The 17,328-nt window shown below is 54.1% G+C and overlaps 7 protein-coding genes across 7 annotated transcripts; 2 read left to right on the top strand and 5 right to left on the bottom strand.

Moving 5' to 3' along the window:
* Positions 1–301: 301 nt before the first annotated feature.
* AB675_2933 (uncharacterized protein) lies at positions 302–1,977 on the bottom strand (the record flags this gene model as incomplete). Its single annotated transcript, XM_018142943.1, has 4 exons — positions 302–382; positions 427–1,435; positions 1,483–1,754; positions 1,807–1,977. 4 exons carry the CDS (start codon positions 1,975–1,977, stop codon positions 302–304), a joined length of 1,533 nt encoding a protein of 510 aa, XP_017996363.1.
* Positions 1,978–2,411: 434 nt separating this feature from the next.
* On the bottom strand, positions 2,412–5,644 carry AB675_2932 (uncharacterized protein; the record flags this gene model as incomplete). The annotated part of the gene is made up of 3 exons (XM_018142942.1): positions 2,412–4,058; positions 4,094–4,468; positions 5,336–5,644. The coding sequence occupies 3 exons, from the start codon at positions 5,642–5,644 to the stop codon at positions 2,412–2,414; spliced, it is 2,331 nt and encodes a 776-aa protein (XP_017996447.1).
* Positions 5,645–6,284: 640 nt separating this feature from the next.
* AB675_2931 (uncharacterized protein) lies at positions 6,285–7,208 on the bottom strand (the record flags this gene model as incomplete). Its single annotated transcript, XM_018142941.1, has 3 exons — positions 6,285–6,363; positions 6,412–7,087; positions 7,136–7,208. The coding sequence occupies 3 exons, from the start codon at positions 7,206–7,208 to the stop codon at positions 6,285–6,287; spliced, it is 828 nt and encodes a 275-aa protein (XP_017996414.1).
* An 839-nt stretch (positions 7,209–8,047) lies between these two features.
* On the top strand, positions 8,048–9,230 carry AB675_2930 (Isopenicillin N epimerase component 2; the record flags this gene model as incomplete). Its single annotated transcript, XM_018142940.1, has 2 exons — positions 8,048–8,108; positions 8,158–9,230. 2 exons carry the CDS (start codon positions 8,048–8,050, stop codon positions 9,228–9,230), a joined length of 1,134 nt encoding a protein of 377 aa, XP_017996396.1.
* Positions 9,231–9,405: 175 nt separating this feature from the next.
* Positions 9,406–10,388, bottom strand: AB675_2929 (Altered inheritance of mitochondria protein 6; the record flags this gene model as incomplete). The annotated part of the gene is made up of 2 exons (XM_018142938.1): positions 9,406–10,171; positions 10,279–10,388. The coding sequence occupies 2 exons, from the start codon at positions 10,386–10,388 to the stop codon at positions 9,406–9,408; spliced, it is 876 nt and encodes a 291-aa protein (XP_017996409.1).
* Positions 10,389–11,309: 921 nt separating this feature from the next.
* AB675_2928 (Minichromosome maintenance protein 5) lies at positions 11,310–13,584 on the bottom strand (the record flags this gene model as incomplete). Its single annotated transcript, XM_018142937.1, has 2 exons — positions 11,310–11,832; positions 11,903–13,584. 2 exons carry the CDS (start codon positions 13,582–13,584, stop codon positions 11,310–11,312), a joined length of 2,205 nt encoding a protein of 734 aa, XP_017996451.1.
* Positions 13,585–13,988: 404 nt separating this feature from the next.
* AB675_2927 (Vacuolar protein sorting-associated protein 54) lies at positions 13,989–17,212 on the top strand (the record flags this gene model as incomplete). Its single annotated transcript, XM_018142936.1, has 2 exons — positions 13,989–17,011; positions 17,071–17,212. The coding sequence occupies 2 exons, from the start codon at positions 13,989–13,991 to the stop codon at positions 17,210–17,212; spliced, it is 3,165 nt and encodes a 1,054-aa protein (XP_017996438.1).
* Between the last annotated feature and the right edge of the window lie 116 nt (positions 17,213–17,328).

Raw genomic sequence — 17,328 nt, 5'->3', positions numbered from 1 at the left:
TGTTCGGAAACGCGTGTGTGTCCAGGCAGGCAGGCGCGTAGTTGCCATGTCAGGATTGAACACAACCTGACACCAACGTCATTGCAGTTTCGTTGCTCATTAGCCCTATCTTAGCACCTTGTACCATGCTATTGGAAGTCAGTCAGTACATACAGTGACCTTGCACTGCCCAGTAATGTTACAATTCCCTGCTCTCTACCACAGACTCAACCGTCATATCATCTTTCCCATCCCTTTCGCAGTCCCTGGCCGCTCAACGACAGTGGTCCCTGGGGTCCAAGGATTGCTCGCCACCGAGTAATTACTCGGCGTGTATCTCTGTGATTTGGCCGCTTTGGTGCTGATATTGGACCTGGATGAATTCGTCACCGACACCGCACTTCTATCACTGTAAGTCCAAAGAGGTTTTGACCTGCCAGTCCGTACGCCAATCATCTCCGGCCGCCGCAAGGTTCGTGTGGTTGCTATGCCAGGCCCGTACGCAACAAGTGTGGGTGTTGAGGGTTGTGCTGCCGCGTGTCCAGGTGCGCGACGAGGCACAGCTGGCGGCGGCTGAGTTGGAGGGCTGGGCAGCGGTGGTAGTGGCGGAGGAGGGGAAACATTACGGCTACTATTGCGTGAAGTGCTGGCTGTGGACGCCGATCGGGTATCGGTCGATGCCGTGGAAGGTCTGGAAATATTGAGGATTGATGTTTGTGTTGTGGTCGCGCGCGACAAACTTGGCATGATAGACGCAGCACGCGAGAAGCCATTGCCAGGGGCATAAGAGCTGCTGATTGTGGATGATGCCAACGTTTTGACCTGGCCAGCGGGCGAGCCTGTAAGCGCTCTGATGGCCGGATCTGAGCTCAACGGCGCATGCGATAGGGGAGGACACCAAGCTGGAGGCGGAGCAGGCGGCAAGCTCGGCGCTGCATCAACAGCCTTGGGCTTAGGGGCTGCCAAGTCTATGCTTTGGCTCGGCGACTCAGGTATGGCCGGGCAGTTCGGGTCCGGCTGACGATATCGACGGGAGTACATACTACCCGTAGAAGAAATTGCAGTCATAGGCCGTGAGTTTGTTGAGAACGAACCCGACCGATGAGGATCGTACAGTGTTGGCTGTGAGTCTGAGAATGATCGCATGGTGTTCCGCTGAAACGAGTAATGGCTGCCAGGTGATGTGATATAGCCTGTGTATGATGCTGACCGTCTAGGTTCGAAAGCGTAAGGATAAATAGCTTTCTGGGAAGACAAGCTATTCCGTCGCTGCAGCCACCGCTGTTGCTCACGCGTTGCCGGTCGATCGAAGTTCGCGTATACATGAGGTGGCCAGAATTGTTCAGGTTTCTCGAGTGACGAGGTCGACTCTGTGTCGCTTTCTTTCTTCACTGGTGGCAGTGCAGATGCCACCAGGGCTCTGCGCAGCGGCAGGAGGACCAGGACAACGAGAATGCTAGGTAAATGAGACCATAGCCGGTAGCTGAGTTAGAAGCAACTTACAGCATGAACATGGACAAAGCCCAGACAACCTTCATGAGCTCGCACGAGAGTCCCCGATGCCACGGAGACTCGTCGGAGTGGCATGTCGCAGAAAGCGCAAATGAAAGTCCCAGACCGCAGGGGATCATGGTCACGTAGATCGCAGCGTATGTCGTCCATCGATACAGCGTTGATAGTCGAGTCGGCAAGCATTGATGAGGAGGGTCCCGACACTTCATCGACTTGAAAGCTGTATACGTTGCCAGACCAGTGGCAGGTAGTGCGGCAAACGCCTGGGGTATAGTATCAGCCATCGATCATCTGATGGAGGATAATATCACTTACCGCAGCTGCGAAAGCACTGACAGCTGTCGCCAGCGACACTGCCGCCACGCCTGCACGAAACCTCGCCAGCAACCACAGACTTGCACCCACTAGCGACAGAGAAGTGATCGCCAACAAGATGCTGCCGACGGCAAGCAAGCCCCGGTTGAGTACGCGTTTAGTGAACACCATTGCAGCCGAGAGTTATCGTGTTGCAGTAGCGTCTGCTCCCCTTGGTCTCATCCAGAAACGAACTCACAAGCAGAGACTACGAAGAGAATCGGATGTGCATCGAGCTTACCATCGCCCCAGATATTGCGACAAGGCGAGGGGCGGCGCGAGGGGTGGCAGCTGCCAGCTGATGCGCGTAGCTTGCCATCCCGGAGAATTCGAGGTTTCATCGCTATAGCAGACAATGAAATCGGTATTCCAAGGGGACGCAAGGGCGAACCTTCATGTCTTCTCAATCAAGGCCCAGAATATTTCGAGGTGGTTGACGAAACTTGGCGCGGCGACGCGTCTGAGACAAGCGGGAACGCTCGTGCACCAGCATTCCTGACGCGACTTTCCAGTTTGAGACATATTGCATTTTGCGATCTTCGCCCGATTTGGACATTCCCGCTCGATCAGATGTCGAAATTGAGCAGATCCTCGAATAAGAAGCTATTACTGATGCCAGCTTGAGGTGGGAATAGCTGCTCGAAAGTCTCGTAAGAGAAGGCGCTCTCCTCAACAGGCCTGCCGTTACCGTTGGCTAGCGTCGACGAATTATTTTGAGCAACTGCGCCTGGTCCACCTGACTGCATGGCCGGATAATTCGTCCCAAGGCCGTCTGTGAAAGAGCTCTTGTCACCAACGAACCGCTCCACGAAACGTGGCACATCGAATTTCTGTCGTTTGCCGTTTGCGCCGTCGAGATCATTATCCTCTACCGCACGTTTATTGTTCATGCCCAACTGGTTGCTAGTGCACACCTTTGATTGTTCTGCCAGTAAAGATGCTAGCATTCTGCAGCCTCGTGCGCCGATCATGCTGTCATACTTGCTCAGCGTGTTAATTGTGCTCTCGACCAGCTTCTTATGCTCCATAAGCTCTGGCTCTCCTTTCCGACGATGGAACAGGTCCAGCACCAGAGTAATGCCTGCGGCAACCATGAAAGCCTGATCAATCCATAGCGCGGGCCCTTCCTCGTCGAAGGCTTGTTTCGCTTCTTTGAGTATGTTCTTAGAAGCTGACAGGCAGGCTCTGCGACTGAAGTTGAAAGTCGGCTCTGTAAAGCTCCTTGCCAAAAATGGACGGTGGATCATGATAGTCTTATGATGATAACACAATTGAACACTGCGACGAGCCCACGGGGTCCATGAAGGCCAAGTTGGATCCAAAGGCTCTAGCACGTTGAGAAACTTGGGACATCTCTCTGTCACGAGTTGGCGCAACTTCGAATCGGCCTCTAACACTCGCTCGTATTTGGTGAAAAGTGTATTGGAGCCTAAGATTGCGTCGTGAATGTTGGGCATTAGCCTCGCGATGTCGTACAAGAAATTTAGGAAGCCAGGCTGGCCTGGTACCTCATCTGGATACACCTGCAGGGAAGTGTCGTCGATGTTGCTGGGCTTCAGAGTCACGAAATGAAGTGGATTGACCGAGTACATCTCGCTAAATGCGATCGAGAACCAGTCTTGGATGCACAGCTGTGCCCAGACACGCCTTCCAGTCTCTCGCTGTACAATCTTCTGGCGTTGAGCCGGGACCATCAACATCCCTGTACGCGTCGTTAGCGACATCTCATCGTCCTCCAGGCCGAGTCTTTGCAAGCCTAAGCCTTGAGCGATCTTGTACGCTGCTCCAAGCAAGGTAGACTGTGTAGTGCTGTAGCCCAACACATGAGCAGTCATGGACAGGACAGTGATAGCCTGAACGCTGTGGATGTGATGACACCGCATGTAGTCGGCCAAATTGAGAGATGTCACGCAACACTTGAACCACTGTCTGGTGAGCTTCTGCTTCTCGTCGCTCTGGAATCCCCAGCTCAATGCTTGGCTCTCGCTTACACTGAACATACTTGCAGCCATAACACTGAAGAGAAGCGCGATCCATTTCAGATCAGTGTCTCGGACTTGTAGAACTCCGCCTTTCGTGGTCGCACCATTCAGTTCATCAAGGAACGTTGGCCCATGGAAACAGACGTGGTACCACGACACTTGATCAATCTGATACTCGACCAGCTGATGAATCTGTCGCCTTGATGGCAGTAAGAGTTGCATGAAGGCAATCTGCGCGGTCTCAGTCCCCCCACAGAAGTACTGACCAGATCCTCATCTCCGAGCCCACGCAACCCGTTTCGCATATATCCGTCGTCGAGTATCTGTACAGATTTGAGACGGCTGTCATAGTCGCCAAGCTGTATCTGACCATATGGGCCTGGGAAATCGATAGTACCAGGCTGAGGCGCCTGCTGGACCGGACCATTTGACAGAGTATATGTGGGCGAAAGGATATTATGCTGAGAGGGTGTTGTATGAGATGTCGCGGAGCCTGGCGTCAGTCCTGGCACTTGGAACACCACATCGTGAGGGCTGGTCACCACTGAATTCGAGGCATTGTGCTGGGCATCTTGCGACGTCTTGCCCTCTGGACGAGGATATACGCGATGCTTCTTGGGATCGTAGCCATCCGGCCCCCACTCAATCGTGCACTTGTCGGCGTGACCACGTCTGACACAGCGGCCACATGGTTGCTGGCGATCGCATTTCTGCCTTCTCATAGAACATTCTGTGCATGTTTGGCGACCCTTGGGCATAGCTAATGATAGTTCATGTGGAGCTTCGTACCAGCCTGACGCTCTAGCGAGAGTACGGAAAGTCTGCAAGTTGTACGTCGGCATGTACGATAGCTGCACGAATGGGTCTAATGCTCGTCATTAGACCGCTTAAGTACTTTTCTTTTGTCTGAAAGTATCTCACACATTCTACGTTTGGGAACCTCGCAAAAGCTACCTTCTGTGCGAAGTACGAGATCATGCCCTACCGCTACTGCTGCAATCCTAACTTCTCTATCGCTGCATTTGCGCCTTCCTCCGTTTCAAGATGACCTGCGTCAGTCGGCGCAAGGATCTCGCCAGTCTTCGGATGCTTGATCGGTATACTGGGAACAAGCACAAACAGCACCTTACTAACTTCGCTGGTTGTGTTCCGCCATGCCTGAGGTAAAGATGTTAATGGTATGTTCGAGCAGTATGCAACTTACGTTGGAGGTGTGATCATATAGCGAGGTATCTGTCGACGCGCTGAAGTTCATGGCGTCCGAGTGTGCATCGAAGTCTGAGGTTGTCCACACCACAGAATCCACTTACATGGTTTGTTCCCCTCTGTACAACCACGTCTCCAACGTGAAGATCTTTTGCCTCGCCGCTGTCCAACACACACTGGATACTTCCCGACAGGACAACTCCGAAGTCGATGCTCAAGGTACGATGCATCTACGACCGGTCCTGATTAGCCCACATCATCTTTGCATCACCCACGCCTCAGAACCGAATTATTCAACTCACAAAGTTAATTTCATCTGGCGCATCCTCCGGCAGCGGTGGGAAGTCCACGATTCGACACGTCACGCCGGTATCGTCAGTGAGCGGCATTTGTTTGCCATAGTAGTCCGTGAACACGTCGCCCTGGGCCACACTGGTGTCGGGAAAGCCATGAGTCTTGGCGATGTTGATGAATCCAGGCACGCTTGGAGGAGGGGCCGAGCCATCATTGGCAAGAGGACTGGCTGGGGATAGTGAGGTGTCGGAGAGGAAGGTCGCGACCCCGTCGGCATCGTGGCCGGTCACGACTCGGCGCGTGGGTTGGAGGGCCATGGTGAAAAGGGGGTAGGACTTTTTGACGAAGGCGTATTTAGTTGTACATCTGAATTGTTCCGCGTTATATCAGCTGAGTTCTGTCGAGCGACTGGACTTGGAAGCCCTCCTCAGAGCCGAAGTAATCGAGGAGCAAGAGCCAGATATATGTCAGCGGATCCAGCTAATTGACCCCGAACTAGAGAACAGTTCCCACGCTCTGATTGCTGCGACACTCGTAGCTGACTCTTAGCAACTCACTGGTACGGCGTAGATCTGACGCGCCCTTGCCGCACGGCAACATCAACTGTATCCGGCAAGTGCAGACCAATGGCTGAATGGGGAAATGCCAAGCAGGCCGGGGTCGGGGACTCGATCGAACTGCACGTAATCTTCAGGCCTACCTTATACGCAGCATGGCAGGCTGATTGGAATCTTAGAGACGCAGGAGGTTATCAATGCTACCAGAGTATTCCTTGGCGGCGATTCGCTATCATGTCTGTGCTATTCTGATCGTTGGCTGCACGACTCAAAGACCAAAGTTGTCCTCTCACCAACAATAAGGAAATGAGACTCAGTCGCAGTGGACAAAATCGCACCGGTCGAGTCATGTGATATCGTTCGTAAAAGCGTCGTAAGCAAGAAGGGCGTGGCGCGATTGCTACCGAGAGCCATTGACTCCTCGGCTGGGCAAAGCTCGCGCAGATTCTTCATCTTCTTCGTCCACATCATCCGGATGGCTAAGTTTCACGTCAGTATTCGAGTTGGCAGTTAGGGCAAGAACATACCCTAGCAGACTCTTCACGTTAGTCATCTCGTAGTGCTTCTTCCGCTGCTCCTCAAACTGACGGTGCTTCTCCTGCTCTTCCCGAGTAGGCATTCCGACTTGCTCGTTGAACTGGCTCTCATCGCCAACACTGACGTGCTTCTCTTTGCTTCCTTCGCGCGAGAGACTGGTGCTGCGTTGAACACGGTCGTTCTGCAGTCCGGCCGTTTGAGAGACTTCGTCTTCAGGCTCACCAATGTCCAGGCCAGGGATCTCGCTTTCATGCGCCTGTTTCTTCTTCTTGATGTCCATCTCGTCGACATTGACATATCTAGGGTCAATAGCCACATCTTCTTCGTCCTCCTCCATGGCATCTCCGAATTGATAAGGTGTCTTGGGTTCAGTGATTTTCATGCGGCCACCCTTCTCTTGCTCGGTCAGGTAGAGATTGGCTTCGTCCCACTTGAGGCGCATCTGGTCTGCATTATCCTCTGACAGTCCGGCGGCTGAAGAGTGACGGCGAGAGGCAGAGCTGCGCCTCGCGGCAGACGATGAACGCCGGTGGCCTGCATTCTGGAGCGTATTCTGTGTGAGGATATCCTTTTCTTCTTGTGGGTTCAGCGTTCCGGACGGCGGTTCTTTCTCAGGTGAACCACTTCGACCGGAGCCACCAGAGAATGATGGATTCTTCAGAATGCCTGCGTCTTGTCAGTTAACTGTCCAAGGATTGCTACTGAAGGCTCTACCTTTAGGCCGAATGTTGTCATGAGAGTGAGGCTCATGATGAGGAGGCGAGGAGCTCTCAACTTCAGCGGGCATTTTGGCGACTGATGTGATGATCAGACTGTGATCGGTCCGGCTATCGGGAAGAGCTTCAAATGTAGTGAGGATAAACAATGAAATAGATGGATGAATAGAGGGGTAAACAACCCCAAACTCAAGTAGATAGACTTTGATAGACTTTGACGAGAATGCAGGTCACCAGCGTGGTCCGGCAACTCCAAGTACAAAGAGATTAAGAGATTCGGATACAGTGGAAGATGTTAGTAGGATGTATGCAAGTTGCTGGGTCGACGTCATTCAGATTGCCAAGACACATGTGATCTCCGGTGGCCAGCAGGAGCACGGACCTCGCTCCTGCCATAGTCGGTCCGTCCTTTCCGATTTCTTGAGCGTTCAATGCCAGTGCGATGTGCAGCGCTTGAGAAGGACATCGAGACTACAACACTAGCGCTCAAGCCTATCGCAGAGAATAACCGGTATCATGCTGTGCACTGTGGTTTTCCCCAGCTTGTGGCACGTCTCGCGTTGCATGATTGTCATTCTGCCTCTGCCAGTCCATCACCCTGAGCTATGTCAGCTTCTCTAGAGACAGGAGAAGCCGTTGGTTCCACCGTTGATGCCTACTGGGCAGCGACATGCATCAAAGTCGTCTACTTCAGAAAGGTAGCATGACTCGAGCTTGGGCACCCAGTTTGGTAGCCTGATTCATGGCGGGGAGATGAACCGAGGCCTCGGGCCATGGTCTCCGGCAAGAGAGGTTGGGAACTGCACTATTTCTGTACTCATGAGCATGTAGGAGCATACCCTCCTCGACACCATTCATCTTGGTGTCGGTGACTGTCACCCTGCACACGCGTCTACTGACATAGGTCGATATGACGTCCGGCCCTCCTCTCGCGGGCTTGAAGGTCGTTGAGCTCGGCGGGCTCGCGCCAGGTATACATACTTACCAGATCTCCGGTTTTGACCTCGCTAACACTCACAGGTCCCTTCTGCGGTCAACTGCTCGCTTCCTACGGTGCTTCAGTCCTGCGTATAGACCGCCCAGGCGCTGTCTCTGGCGACCTACTTACTCAGTTCAAGTCCAGTATTGCCTTGGATCTGAAATCTCCCTCTTCGCATGCCCTACTCCTCGATCTGCTGAAAGACGCCGATGTCTTGATCGACCCCTTCCGACCTGGCGTCCTCGAGAAGCTCGGGCTCGGCCCTTCGACACTTCATTCACACAATCCCCGCCTCATCATCACCCGCCTGACCGGCTTCCGTCGCGATGGGAAATACAAAGACATGGCTGGGCACGACATCAACTACCTTGCCGTCTCAGGTATCTTGTCACTACTAGGCGCCCGCAACACCCCGCCGCTCGCACCAGGCAACATCCTCGCCGACTTCGCGGGTGGCGGGCATGTAGCCTTCACGGGAGTCCTCCTTGCCCTGCTCCACCGCGGCACAACAGGCAAAGGCCAGATCGTCGAAGCGAACATGGTCGACGGCGTCAACTACCTCGGCAGCTACCCGCGAATGCTCAAGAAGACACCCATGTGGTCCGCGCCGAAAGGTGAAAATACCCTCGATGGCGGCGCACCATACTACGGCACATACGAATGCAAGGATGCCGGCAAATACATGTCCGTCGGAGCACTCGAGCCTCAATTCTTCGCTGTTCTGCTCAAAGGATTGGGTCTGACGATCGAGGACGTCTGCCCCAACGGTCTGGACCGCACCGACAAGCGCACATGGGCGTATCAGAGGGAAGTATATCTCAAGCGGTTTAAGACGAAGACGAGGAAGGAGTGGGAAGGCATCTTTGACGAGACAGATGCATGTTGTGCTCCTGTTCTGGAGCTCGAAGAGATGGAAGAGGCTGGCTATGATCTGAGGCCGATAGTTGGCTTGACTGAGAGCCCGGGCCAGCCGAGTGTCTATGATGGCAAGACTTTGAAGCCAGGCGAGGGAGGCGAGAAGACACTGAAGGACTGGCTGGGCTGGAGCAAGGGAAAGGAATTCGAGATTGATGGTAAGGGAGTCTGGAGCAGGAAGAAGGAGAGCAGATTATAAACATTTTGCGCACTTTCTATGAATTGCTTCCTGCTTATATATCAAGTGCTCACCATACATTACCGCCAGCAGCACCTCTTTCAATTATTGGCAGTTTTGCGCCTTACCATGCTATGCACTCTTCTGCTTTCCTCATCACATGCGTCTCCTGCTCCCTCCCCAAGCCTCTCTTGACTTACCAATTTCCACTAGTCCACCCATTAAACCCCGCCGCAGCAACCAAATCATCCGCATTCAACAACCCCACCCCTTCCCTCTCTAACACCTCCCAAACCCCGTTCCGCACACTCGTCGGCCAGCCCGGCGTGTCCCAATACCGTCCTTTGATACCCTTCTCTGCCGCTGTGCTCAGATGTCCGCGCAGCGTCTCTAATTGCGTCTCGTTGAACCCGCTGAGCGAGCTATTTGCCTCCGTGGTGATCTCGCCGATGAATCTCGAGAACTGGCAGGAGGCAATGGGGGAGATGTCGGAGGTGATGTTGGACTGAGTGGTGGAGAGCATGGCGAGGTTCGCGTCGAAGAAATAGTCTCGCGGTTCAGAGGGGTCGGTGAAGTTGGATTGCGGAGTGTTGCCTGTCCCGATCACGGTCACCGGGCCTGCGGTGATGCCATTCGAGGTGCCGTTGTAGGTGGTGAGGTAGCCCGCCGAGCGGAGGGGCTCGAGAGCGTCGACGACAACAGGCCAGGTTTCTGGGCCGGAAGTCTTGAGGTCGATGAAGAGGTAGAGTGTTTGGCCGGAGCTGGTATCGAAGACGCCGTTGGGGTGGGCTTGGGTCGTGGTGAAGGCGTTGACTGGGTTGGTCGAGTTCAGGACGCTCATGATGGGGTCGATGTACAAGAACTGAAGGGTGCGTTGGGGTGTGAGGGCGGCGGATTCGTGGCCGACGTAGAGGGTGTCGTTGTAGAGCCAGACGTCGGCTTCGATGGAGATGGCGCCGACGCTGAGGCGGACCAGAAGGGGAGAGGTCGCCAGTAGTCATTGTGCGAGTGGATCCGTTTGGGGACGATGTCTTGAGTGATGGAGGTTGGGTAGGTGTAGAGTTGGGACTTGTCGGTGTTGTCGAGGATGTTCTGGAGTTGGTTGGAGATCGGGAGAGAGACTGGGACGCTGGCTACCAGGGTGAGGGACCCCAGGACAGCGGACAGTGATGGACGCATGGCGAATATGGGTATCTCGTACAGCTGTCCGGGCCTCAGGTGCTGGTGCTGGTGCTGGTGCTGGGGATATAGTAGTGACGAGCGTCCTCTGAGCGAAACCGCCTCCTGAAGCGCTTATGAAAGAGCTAGCAACCGGGTTCCCTAACACTTATGTACTTCACGCACTCACCGTTGATGCTCACCAACGTCACATCAGAGTTCTCGGTGGGATGATGCAGGTTTCCGCTTGACGGCGCGAAATCATCATGCTAAGAGCGTCCGACCTGCCCGATGGAGCGGAACGGTCGGAGATCGACAAGGATCATCATGACTTCGGCTCCTGTTCCTGCAGCGCAAGCTCAATACCAAGCATTGTTTACGAGCCAATGGTGAAATCTAGAGTGAACCACGTGTTGAATCTGTTGTATGTAAAGAACGCGGCCGCGAGGCTCGAGGGACGAGTGGGCAAAGAGATCCAGATGAACAGCAGACTTGAAGGCGAGTCGCCGCCGAGGGCTCCAGCCGCATGGTCAAATCGTGTCAACCGGTCTGTCGTACGGCCATTTACGCAAATCTGGCTCTCACGGTCATAAGTCGAGGCAACTTGAAATTTTGACCTGCCCATTCTTGCAATTGCAGAAACGATGCGTATCAGATGGACGGTCAGAAGTTGTGACTCTCCCGAATGGTGGGAGCACCTGCCGAATGCAGAAGAAAACGCCAGACAAGGCGAATGTCGCAAAGCAAGCGCAGGAGTGAAATCCATGCATCAACGAGAATGGTATGGCAGAATTGATATACCTCGTACTAAGCTTCGCCCTAGCAGCCGTCTTCGCTGTCCTTTTCGGTATGTATCATACAATCATCCTCACATCAATCCCAGAGCCAACCCAGTACGCCGTCACAAGCTATGATGCGGACAAAACAGACAGACTGCTGCCCTCAGACACCACTCCGATAGACTTGCGCTCCGCCGTTCCGTAATCTCACCGTCTCCCTCCGTTGCAGCACATGCAAAGCCCGCGCCAGCGCCGCCTCACTATAACCCCTCCCGGTAACAAACTCCCTTCTCAACGTCCCAAGACTCGTGCTCCACCCAATGGGCAATCTCTTCCTCAATTCCTCCTCCACCTTGCCTACCTCCTCCATCAGCTCGCGATTCCCGCCCACGCCGCCACCGATTCCGCCAGTAGCAGCGCCCTCGCCCTGCGCGACGGCGTCCATGGTCGAGGCCAAGAACAAGCGGATTGCTTCGTCAACGTGCGTTTCGTCCGCGACGGGCGAGAGGGTGAGTTTGGCGAGGGACTCGGTGATGCGGATGATGGCTTCGAGTTGGCGGACGGTGATGGGGATGGAGGAGCGGACGTTGGCTGCTTTTTCGGATTGCGCGACGCGATTGCGGATTGAGACGAAGTGAGACGAGAGCTTTTCGGTGGCAGCGGGGGAGAGGCGGGGGGCGCAGCGTCTGTTGTGGATGGTTCGTTAGTGAATTGTTCTGGGGAGGGGAGGTGGTCCGAGGTGAAGAGGCAACTCACGATTTGCAATAGCTGATATATCGCTTCATCAGGTCGACGCTGAACTCAGCCTCGACTTGTTCCTCTGCCGAGCCGGCGTTGCCCATGTTAATGCTAATTACATGCTTGGCAAGCTTCTCGTCGCGGGCCCGGTCGTGATCGTCGCGGACGATGAAGATCATGTCGAAACGCGAGAGGATGGTGGTTTGGAAGTCGATGTTCTCTCCTGGCGATTTCAGGTCGTCGTACCGGCCAAAGATTGGATTGGCTGCTGCGAGGACAGAGGTGCGTGCGTTGAGGATTGTGGTAATGCCAGCTTTCGCAATCGAGATTGTCTGCTGCTCCATGGCTTCGTGGATGGCCACACGATCTTCGTCACGCATCTTGTCGAATTCGTCGATACAAACTACACCTCCATCGGCGAGGACCATGGCTCCTCCTTCGAGGTAGAACTCGCGTGTCTGGGTGTCGCGCTGGACTGAGGCTGTGAGACCGGCTGCTGATGAACCTTTGCCGGATGTGTAGATTGCGATGGGCGAGACTTTTTCTGTGAACTTGAGGAGTTGGGATTTTGCTGTACCGGGATCACCGAGTAGCAACACGTTGATGTCGCCTCTGAGTTTCATGCCGTCAGGCAGCACCTTCTTGGAGCCGCCCATGAGCAGACATGCAATGGCTTTCTTGATGTCCGGGTTGCCGTAGATGGAAGGAGCAATACATCTGGCAAAGCGATCGTAGAGATCTGGTAGGCGCGACATCTCCTCGAACTGAAGGATCTCCTCTTCAGTGTATGTCTGCACTCCCTTCATTGTTTGGTCGATATCTGTGGTGATGCCAACAGCACGGAGATACGGATTCCTGATTGCCACAGCGCTGTCCTTCTTGCCTCCAGACTTTTGCGCCTGGTAGATGGAAAAAACTCCCATAACAGTACATCTTGACCCCGGCACCACGCGATTTGTGAGGTAGCGATCGGCAGACACAACGATGTGGCGAGGCAGCTCACCGACAGGTACAGCGTCTGGCGCCTCCTGGAGCTTGATGATCTGCTGATCGATGAATTGCGACTTCTCGTGTAGCACAAAGTAGGGATCCAAAGGACATTTGTTGGCGGGGTCATCGTTAAGTTCTTTCGTCCGGCCGCATACTCGGGGAAGAGTGACGCCTGAGATACCTCCATCGACGGTGACCCGATCCTTATGACCACAATTTCTGCACTCTATCGATACAACTGTGGCTTTCGACGACAGGACAGAAGCGCCGATGACGATGCCGGGTATGCGGACTAGATGGGAGACGTTGGTGGCGTTCAGATCTCGAATAGATAGCAGCGATATCGAAGAGTGCAGAAGTAGCTGATGGTGTGGCAGTTCGTTTAATATTTTTGGCTGCTGAGGGTATACGATGCGTTGTGTGCATTGTTTCAGGGCTGCTTCGAAAAGGGGAATGATGTTGGCGGGCTCAGTAGTGAGCTTATGCGCGAGTTCTTCGCTATAGGAGATCAAGTGGGCAACGTCGACGTCGCAGAAGTATCGCTTGACCAGCACATTCTCGCGGATCTGGTCGCGATATATGTATGAGCCATCGATCTGGAAGGCGAGGATGAACTCTTTCAGTTTGGCCTGGTATTCGCTTCTTGGTTCGATTTCTGGGTCGCGTGAGGCGCTCAGCACGCTGAGGGAATAGATCGATTGAGTATCCATTGCTGCTGAGGGTGTAGAGGGCGGTTGTGGTCGAGGCGAGTAGAAGTGCGGCAGTGGTGGGGGAAAAGTGAACAGAGGAGAGACGCGTCGCGACCAGCACGACGCGCTGAGTCGATTAGGTATGGCGTATATGCAACCACTTTGGAGTTTGGGGTCTTTTAGCTCCGGGCTCGGTCAGCGCTGGGCATTGGCATCCGAGTCGGCGACAGGCAGTTCCCCGACACGATGCACATGGAGATGCTCGCATGCAATGAAGTACGTCCCTTCAGCACCCTGATCGAGCATGGCACTGATAGCTAGACGACGCAGTAAGAACTGCAGAAGCCTATCGAGAACATCTAATACAATTCCCTCCAGATCAACGGCTCCATGACATCCCCAACAAGGGACACATCGTTGCAGATATGGCGTCGCCCCGGGACAGCCTGCGCAATGCCGCTGTGTCGCCGGCGGCACAGTCGCCCTCCACTGGCTATCCATTCCCATCTATGGATCTTCCGCAGAGACAGCGCCCGCCAAGGGGCAATGTACGAAGAGGCTCGACCGCAAGTTCTATCGCCAGTATAGGAGGAAGCCTGGATACCACTTCCTCCAAGAAACCCATACCGGAGCTAGGGCAGAATGCCATCTCAACATTGCTGCAGCATCCGATACAAAGGACTGGCCTGCAGGCGATGGGAAGCACTGCTTCCAGCGGCTATAGAGCCCCGACGCAGCGCGATATTCCTCCCGTTGCTTTGACCAACATACCTCACATCGAGTCAAAAGCATTCTCTCCCTACCTGTCGCAGGTCGGCAGTCTCTACGAGGCATTCCAGCGCGCCAAAAGCGAGAGCGATGGAGACTCCGCGCTGTTTCAAAGAGACAAGAAGGACAGCCGGGAGGAGGAGTGGCAGGCAGCGTTAGCTAAGCGGCCAGGCAGTTCGAGGACCAATTCGATTAGCTCAATCAGCTCGATGCTATCGCCGATTGAAGCTCCATCGCCCAAGAGAAGGTCCAGTGCCCAAAGGCGAACAGCTGTCACACCATTGTCCACCATACCAAGTGTGTACTCGGACGTGGACTTCCACCTCGAGAACCCACGAACCTTCGACGTCGTCTCCGAGCACGCCGAATTGGTCAGCGACCCTAGGGCCGCCCCTTCTGGTCGGAAGTCACTGGCAACGAATGCGATCCTACAGGAGAAGCTGTCATGGTACATGGACACAGTCGAGGTCCACCTGATCTCCTCCATATCCACTGCCTCAAAGTCCTTCTTTTCGGCCCTGGGCTCGTTACGCGAATTGCATGCAGAAGCAGAGGACTCAATCGAGCGTATACAGAAGCTAAGGAAGGACCTGGCCAAACTCGACAAAGAGATGGCCATAGACGGACTAAAGGTCGTCAACTTGAAGCAGAGGCGACAGAATATACGGAAGCTGGCAGAGTCAATAATGCAGCTCGAAGACATAGTCAGCGCAGTCACCAAGTGCGAAGACATGGTCGATCGAGGAGAGGTCGACACCGTGTTTGATAATCTGGACAATGTTGAGAGGCTGATTCGGGGCAAGGAGCCCCTGCACGGTGAAGAAGAAAGCACGACCAGATACGCACGGCGGAACCTCAGCAGTCTCAATGCCCTGGCTGGGGCTTTCGAAGATCTTGGACACATCAGGCATCGCATAGGCAAGGTGTACGAGTCGAAATTCCAGGAATCATTGCTGGGCGATATTCGGCGGCATGTTGATAAGACCAGTACCACGACTACTTTAGAAAGATGGGGCAACAGCTTCACTCGACCTAAAGCCGGCCAGCGCAGAGCACCGTCGTCATTCCCAAGCTACATGAGCATAGATCATGAGCTCCGTGCAGAGCTGGAGGCCGAGATGAAAGGTCTGGCACGGGCGAAGTATACGACACCTGCAGCAACAGCCTTCCGAGCAGCTGTCTTGCGAGAGATGAAGACCATGATCCGGAAACAGCTGCCCAGTACTAATGATGATGATGCGGTGTCTACGATTTCCTCCTCGACTCATGGGGGCCGCAGTCGATCGCAACAAGAAAAGGCTTCTATACTTGGCCGGAATTTGCGATCATTGGATCCCGAAGATTGGTACAGCATGCTTTCCAAGATCTACACGAACACAAGCGAAGCACTGCGGCGACTAAGTGTACAGGTAAAGATCTTGCTTGACATCACCAGCAATCTACCAGAGAGCAATCTGAAATCACCAGATCCGAGCCGAGCGCTGAGTCCTCAGCCCGGTGGCCGGCCTCGCTCGACAAGCAATGTGCAGCTCGAGATGCAACAAGCGCTGGACTTGTCTAGCTTACTCGGCGAAGGCGTGGATCTGATCCAAAACCAACTCACCAAAGTCGTTCGTGTTAGATCACAGCAGAATGCTGAGCTCCCTTTGGATGCTTTCCTAAAATACTTCGCGCTGAACAAATTATTCACCGACGAATGCGAAGCTATCTCCGGACAGACTGGACAAGGACTGAAGACGGTGCTAGACAGTCAGATAAAAGAATATGTCTCTCGATTTGCCGAGCAGCAAAAGGCAAGCGTGGTTCGAGTTCTGGATGCAGACAAATGGGATGCCAAAGATTTCGGCGACCACGAAAATGCCATTCTCGATCTCATTCAAGCCGGAAGCACAGACGACCAAGCAACATGGCTGCAAGACACGAGAGTATGGGAAGCGCCAACCACAGAGACTAGCACAAACGGCACCACCACCAATGGCACAGCTACCGCAAAAGACACCAAAGTCCGCCTCGCCACACTCGACGAGCAAAAATACATCCTCCCAGAGTCCGCTGCCGCAATGATGGCATCAATTGAGCAATTCGAGCATCTTGCCGCAGGAATACCAAGCATGACGCCAGAAATCGCTACTGGCCTCCTCGACACCCTGAAGCTCTTCAATAGCCGCTCGTCACAGCTCATCCTCGGTGCCGGCGCCACCCGTTCAGCTGGTCTCAAGAACATCACCACGAAACATCTCGCCCTATCCTCCCAAGCTCTGTCCTTCATAATCGCTCTAACACCCTACGTCCGCGAATTCTTTCGTCGTCAAGTACCCCCGCAGTCACAAGCCTCACAAGCCATGACCGCGGACTTCGAGAATGTCAAGCGTCGTCTCCAAGAACACCAGATGGCGATACACGAGAAGCTCATCGAGATCATGTCCGGCCGCGCGGCACTTCACGTCAAGTCTATGAGAAATATCGACTGGGAGGAGGCCGCCAAGAACAAAAACGTCAGCGTGTCACCATACATGGAGACATTAACCAAGGAGACGGCGACGCTGCAGAAGGTGCTAACGAAGCATCTGCCTGAGGGCGTCGTGGCGGGAATCATGGGCCCTGTTTTTGCGAATTACAAGCAGAGCTGGGAGAAGGGCTTTACGGAGGTTGAGCTGAGGAGCGAGGCTGCCAAAGATAGGTATGTTTCGACTTCTGCTCTTTCCCTGCTTTGAATCATTTTACTGACCATGATTGCAGACTCGTTGCAGACGCTCAACACTTCGAAGCCCGGCTGTCTAAGCTGGAGGGTACAGGTGACCTCGGAGAGTATATACTGAACGTGGTGAAGAGTAAGGAGGTCAACACTCGGCCTGCTGAGGGCAGTGCCGGGACTTCATAAGTAATTCATTAGCCACTTTGGCGTTGGCGACCGTGTCCTTGGGTGATGGAAGAGAAATAGAAGCAATTCGCAACAACCCCCAAAACTCGCCAGCTCTTTCGAACTCGCCAGGCCCT

This window comes from Cyphellophora attinorum, assembly GCF_001299255.1.
Source record: "Cyphellophora attinorum strain CBS 131958 chromosome Unknown Contig31, whole genome shotgun sequence".
Lineage (NCBI taxonomy): Eukaryota > Fungi > Ascomycota > Eurotiomycetes > Chaetothyriales > Cyphellophoraceae > Cyphellophora > Cyphellophora attinorum.
Note: the sequence above shows the minus strand (reverse complement) of the source record. Positions and strands in the feature narration are given on the sequence as shown.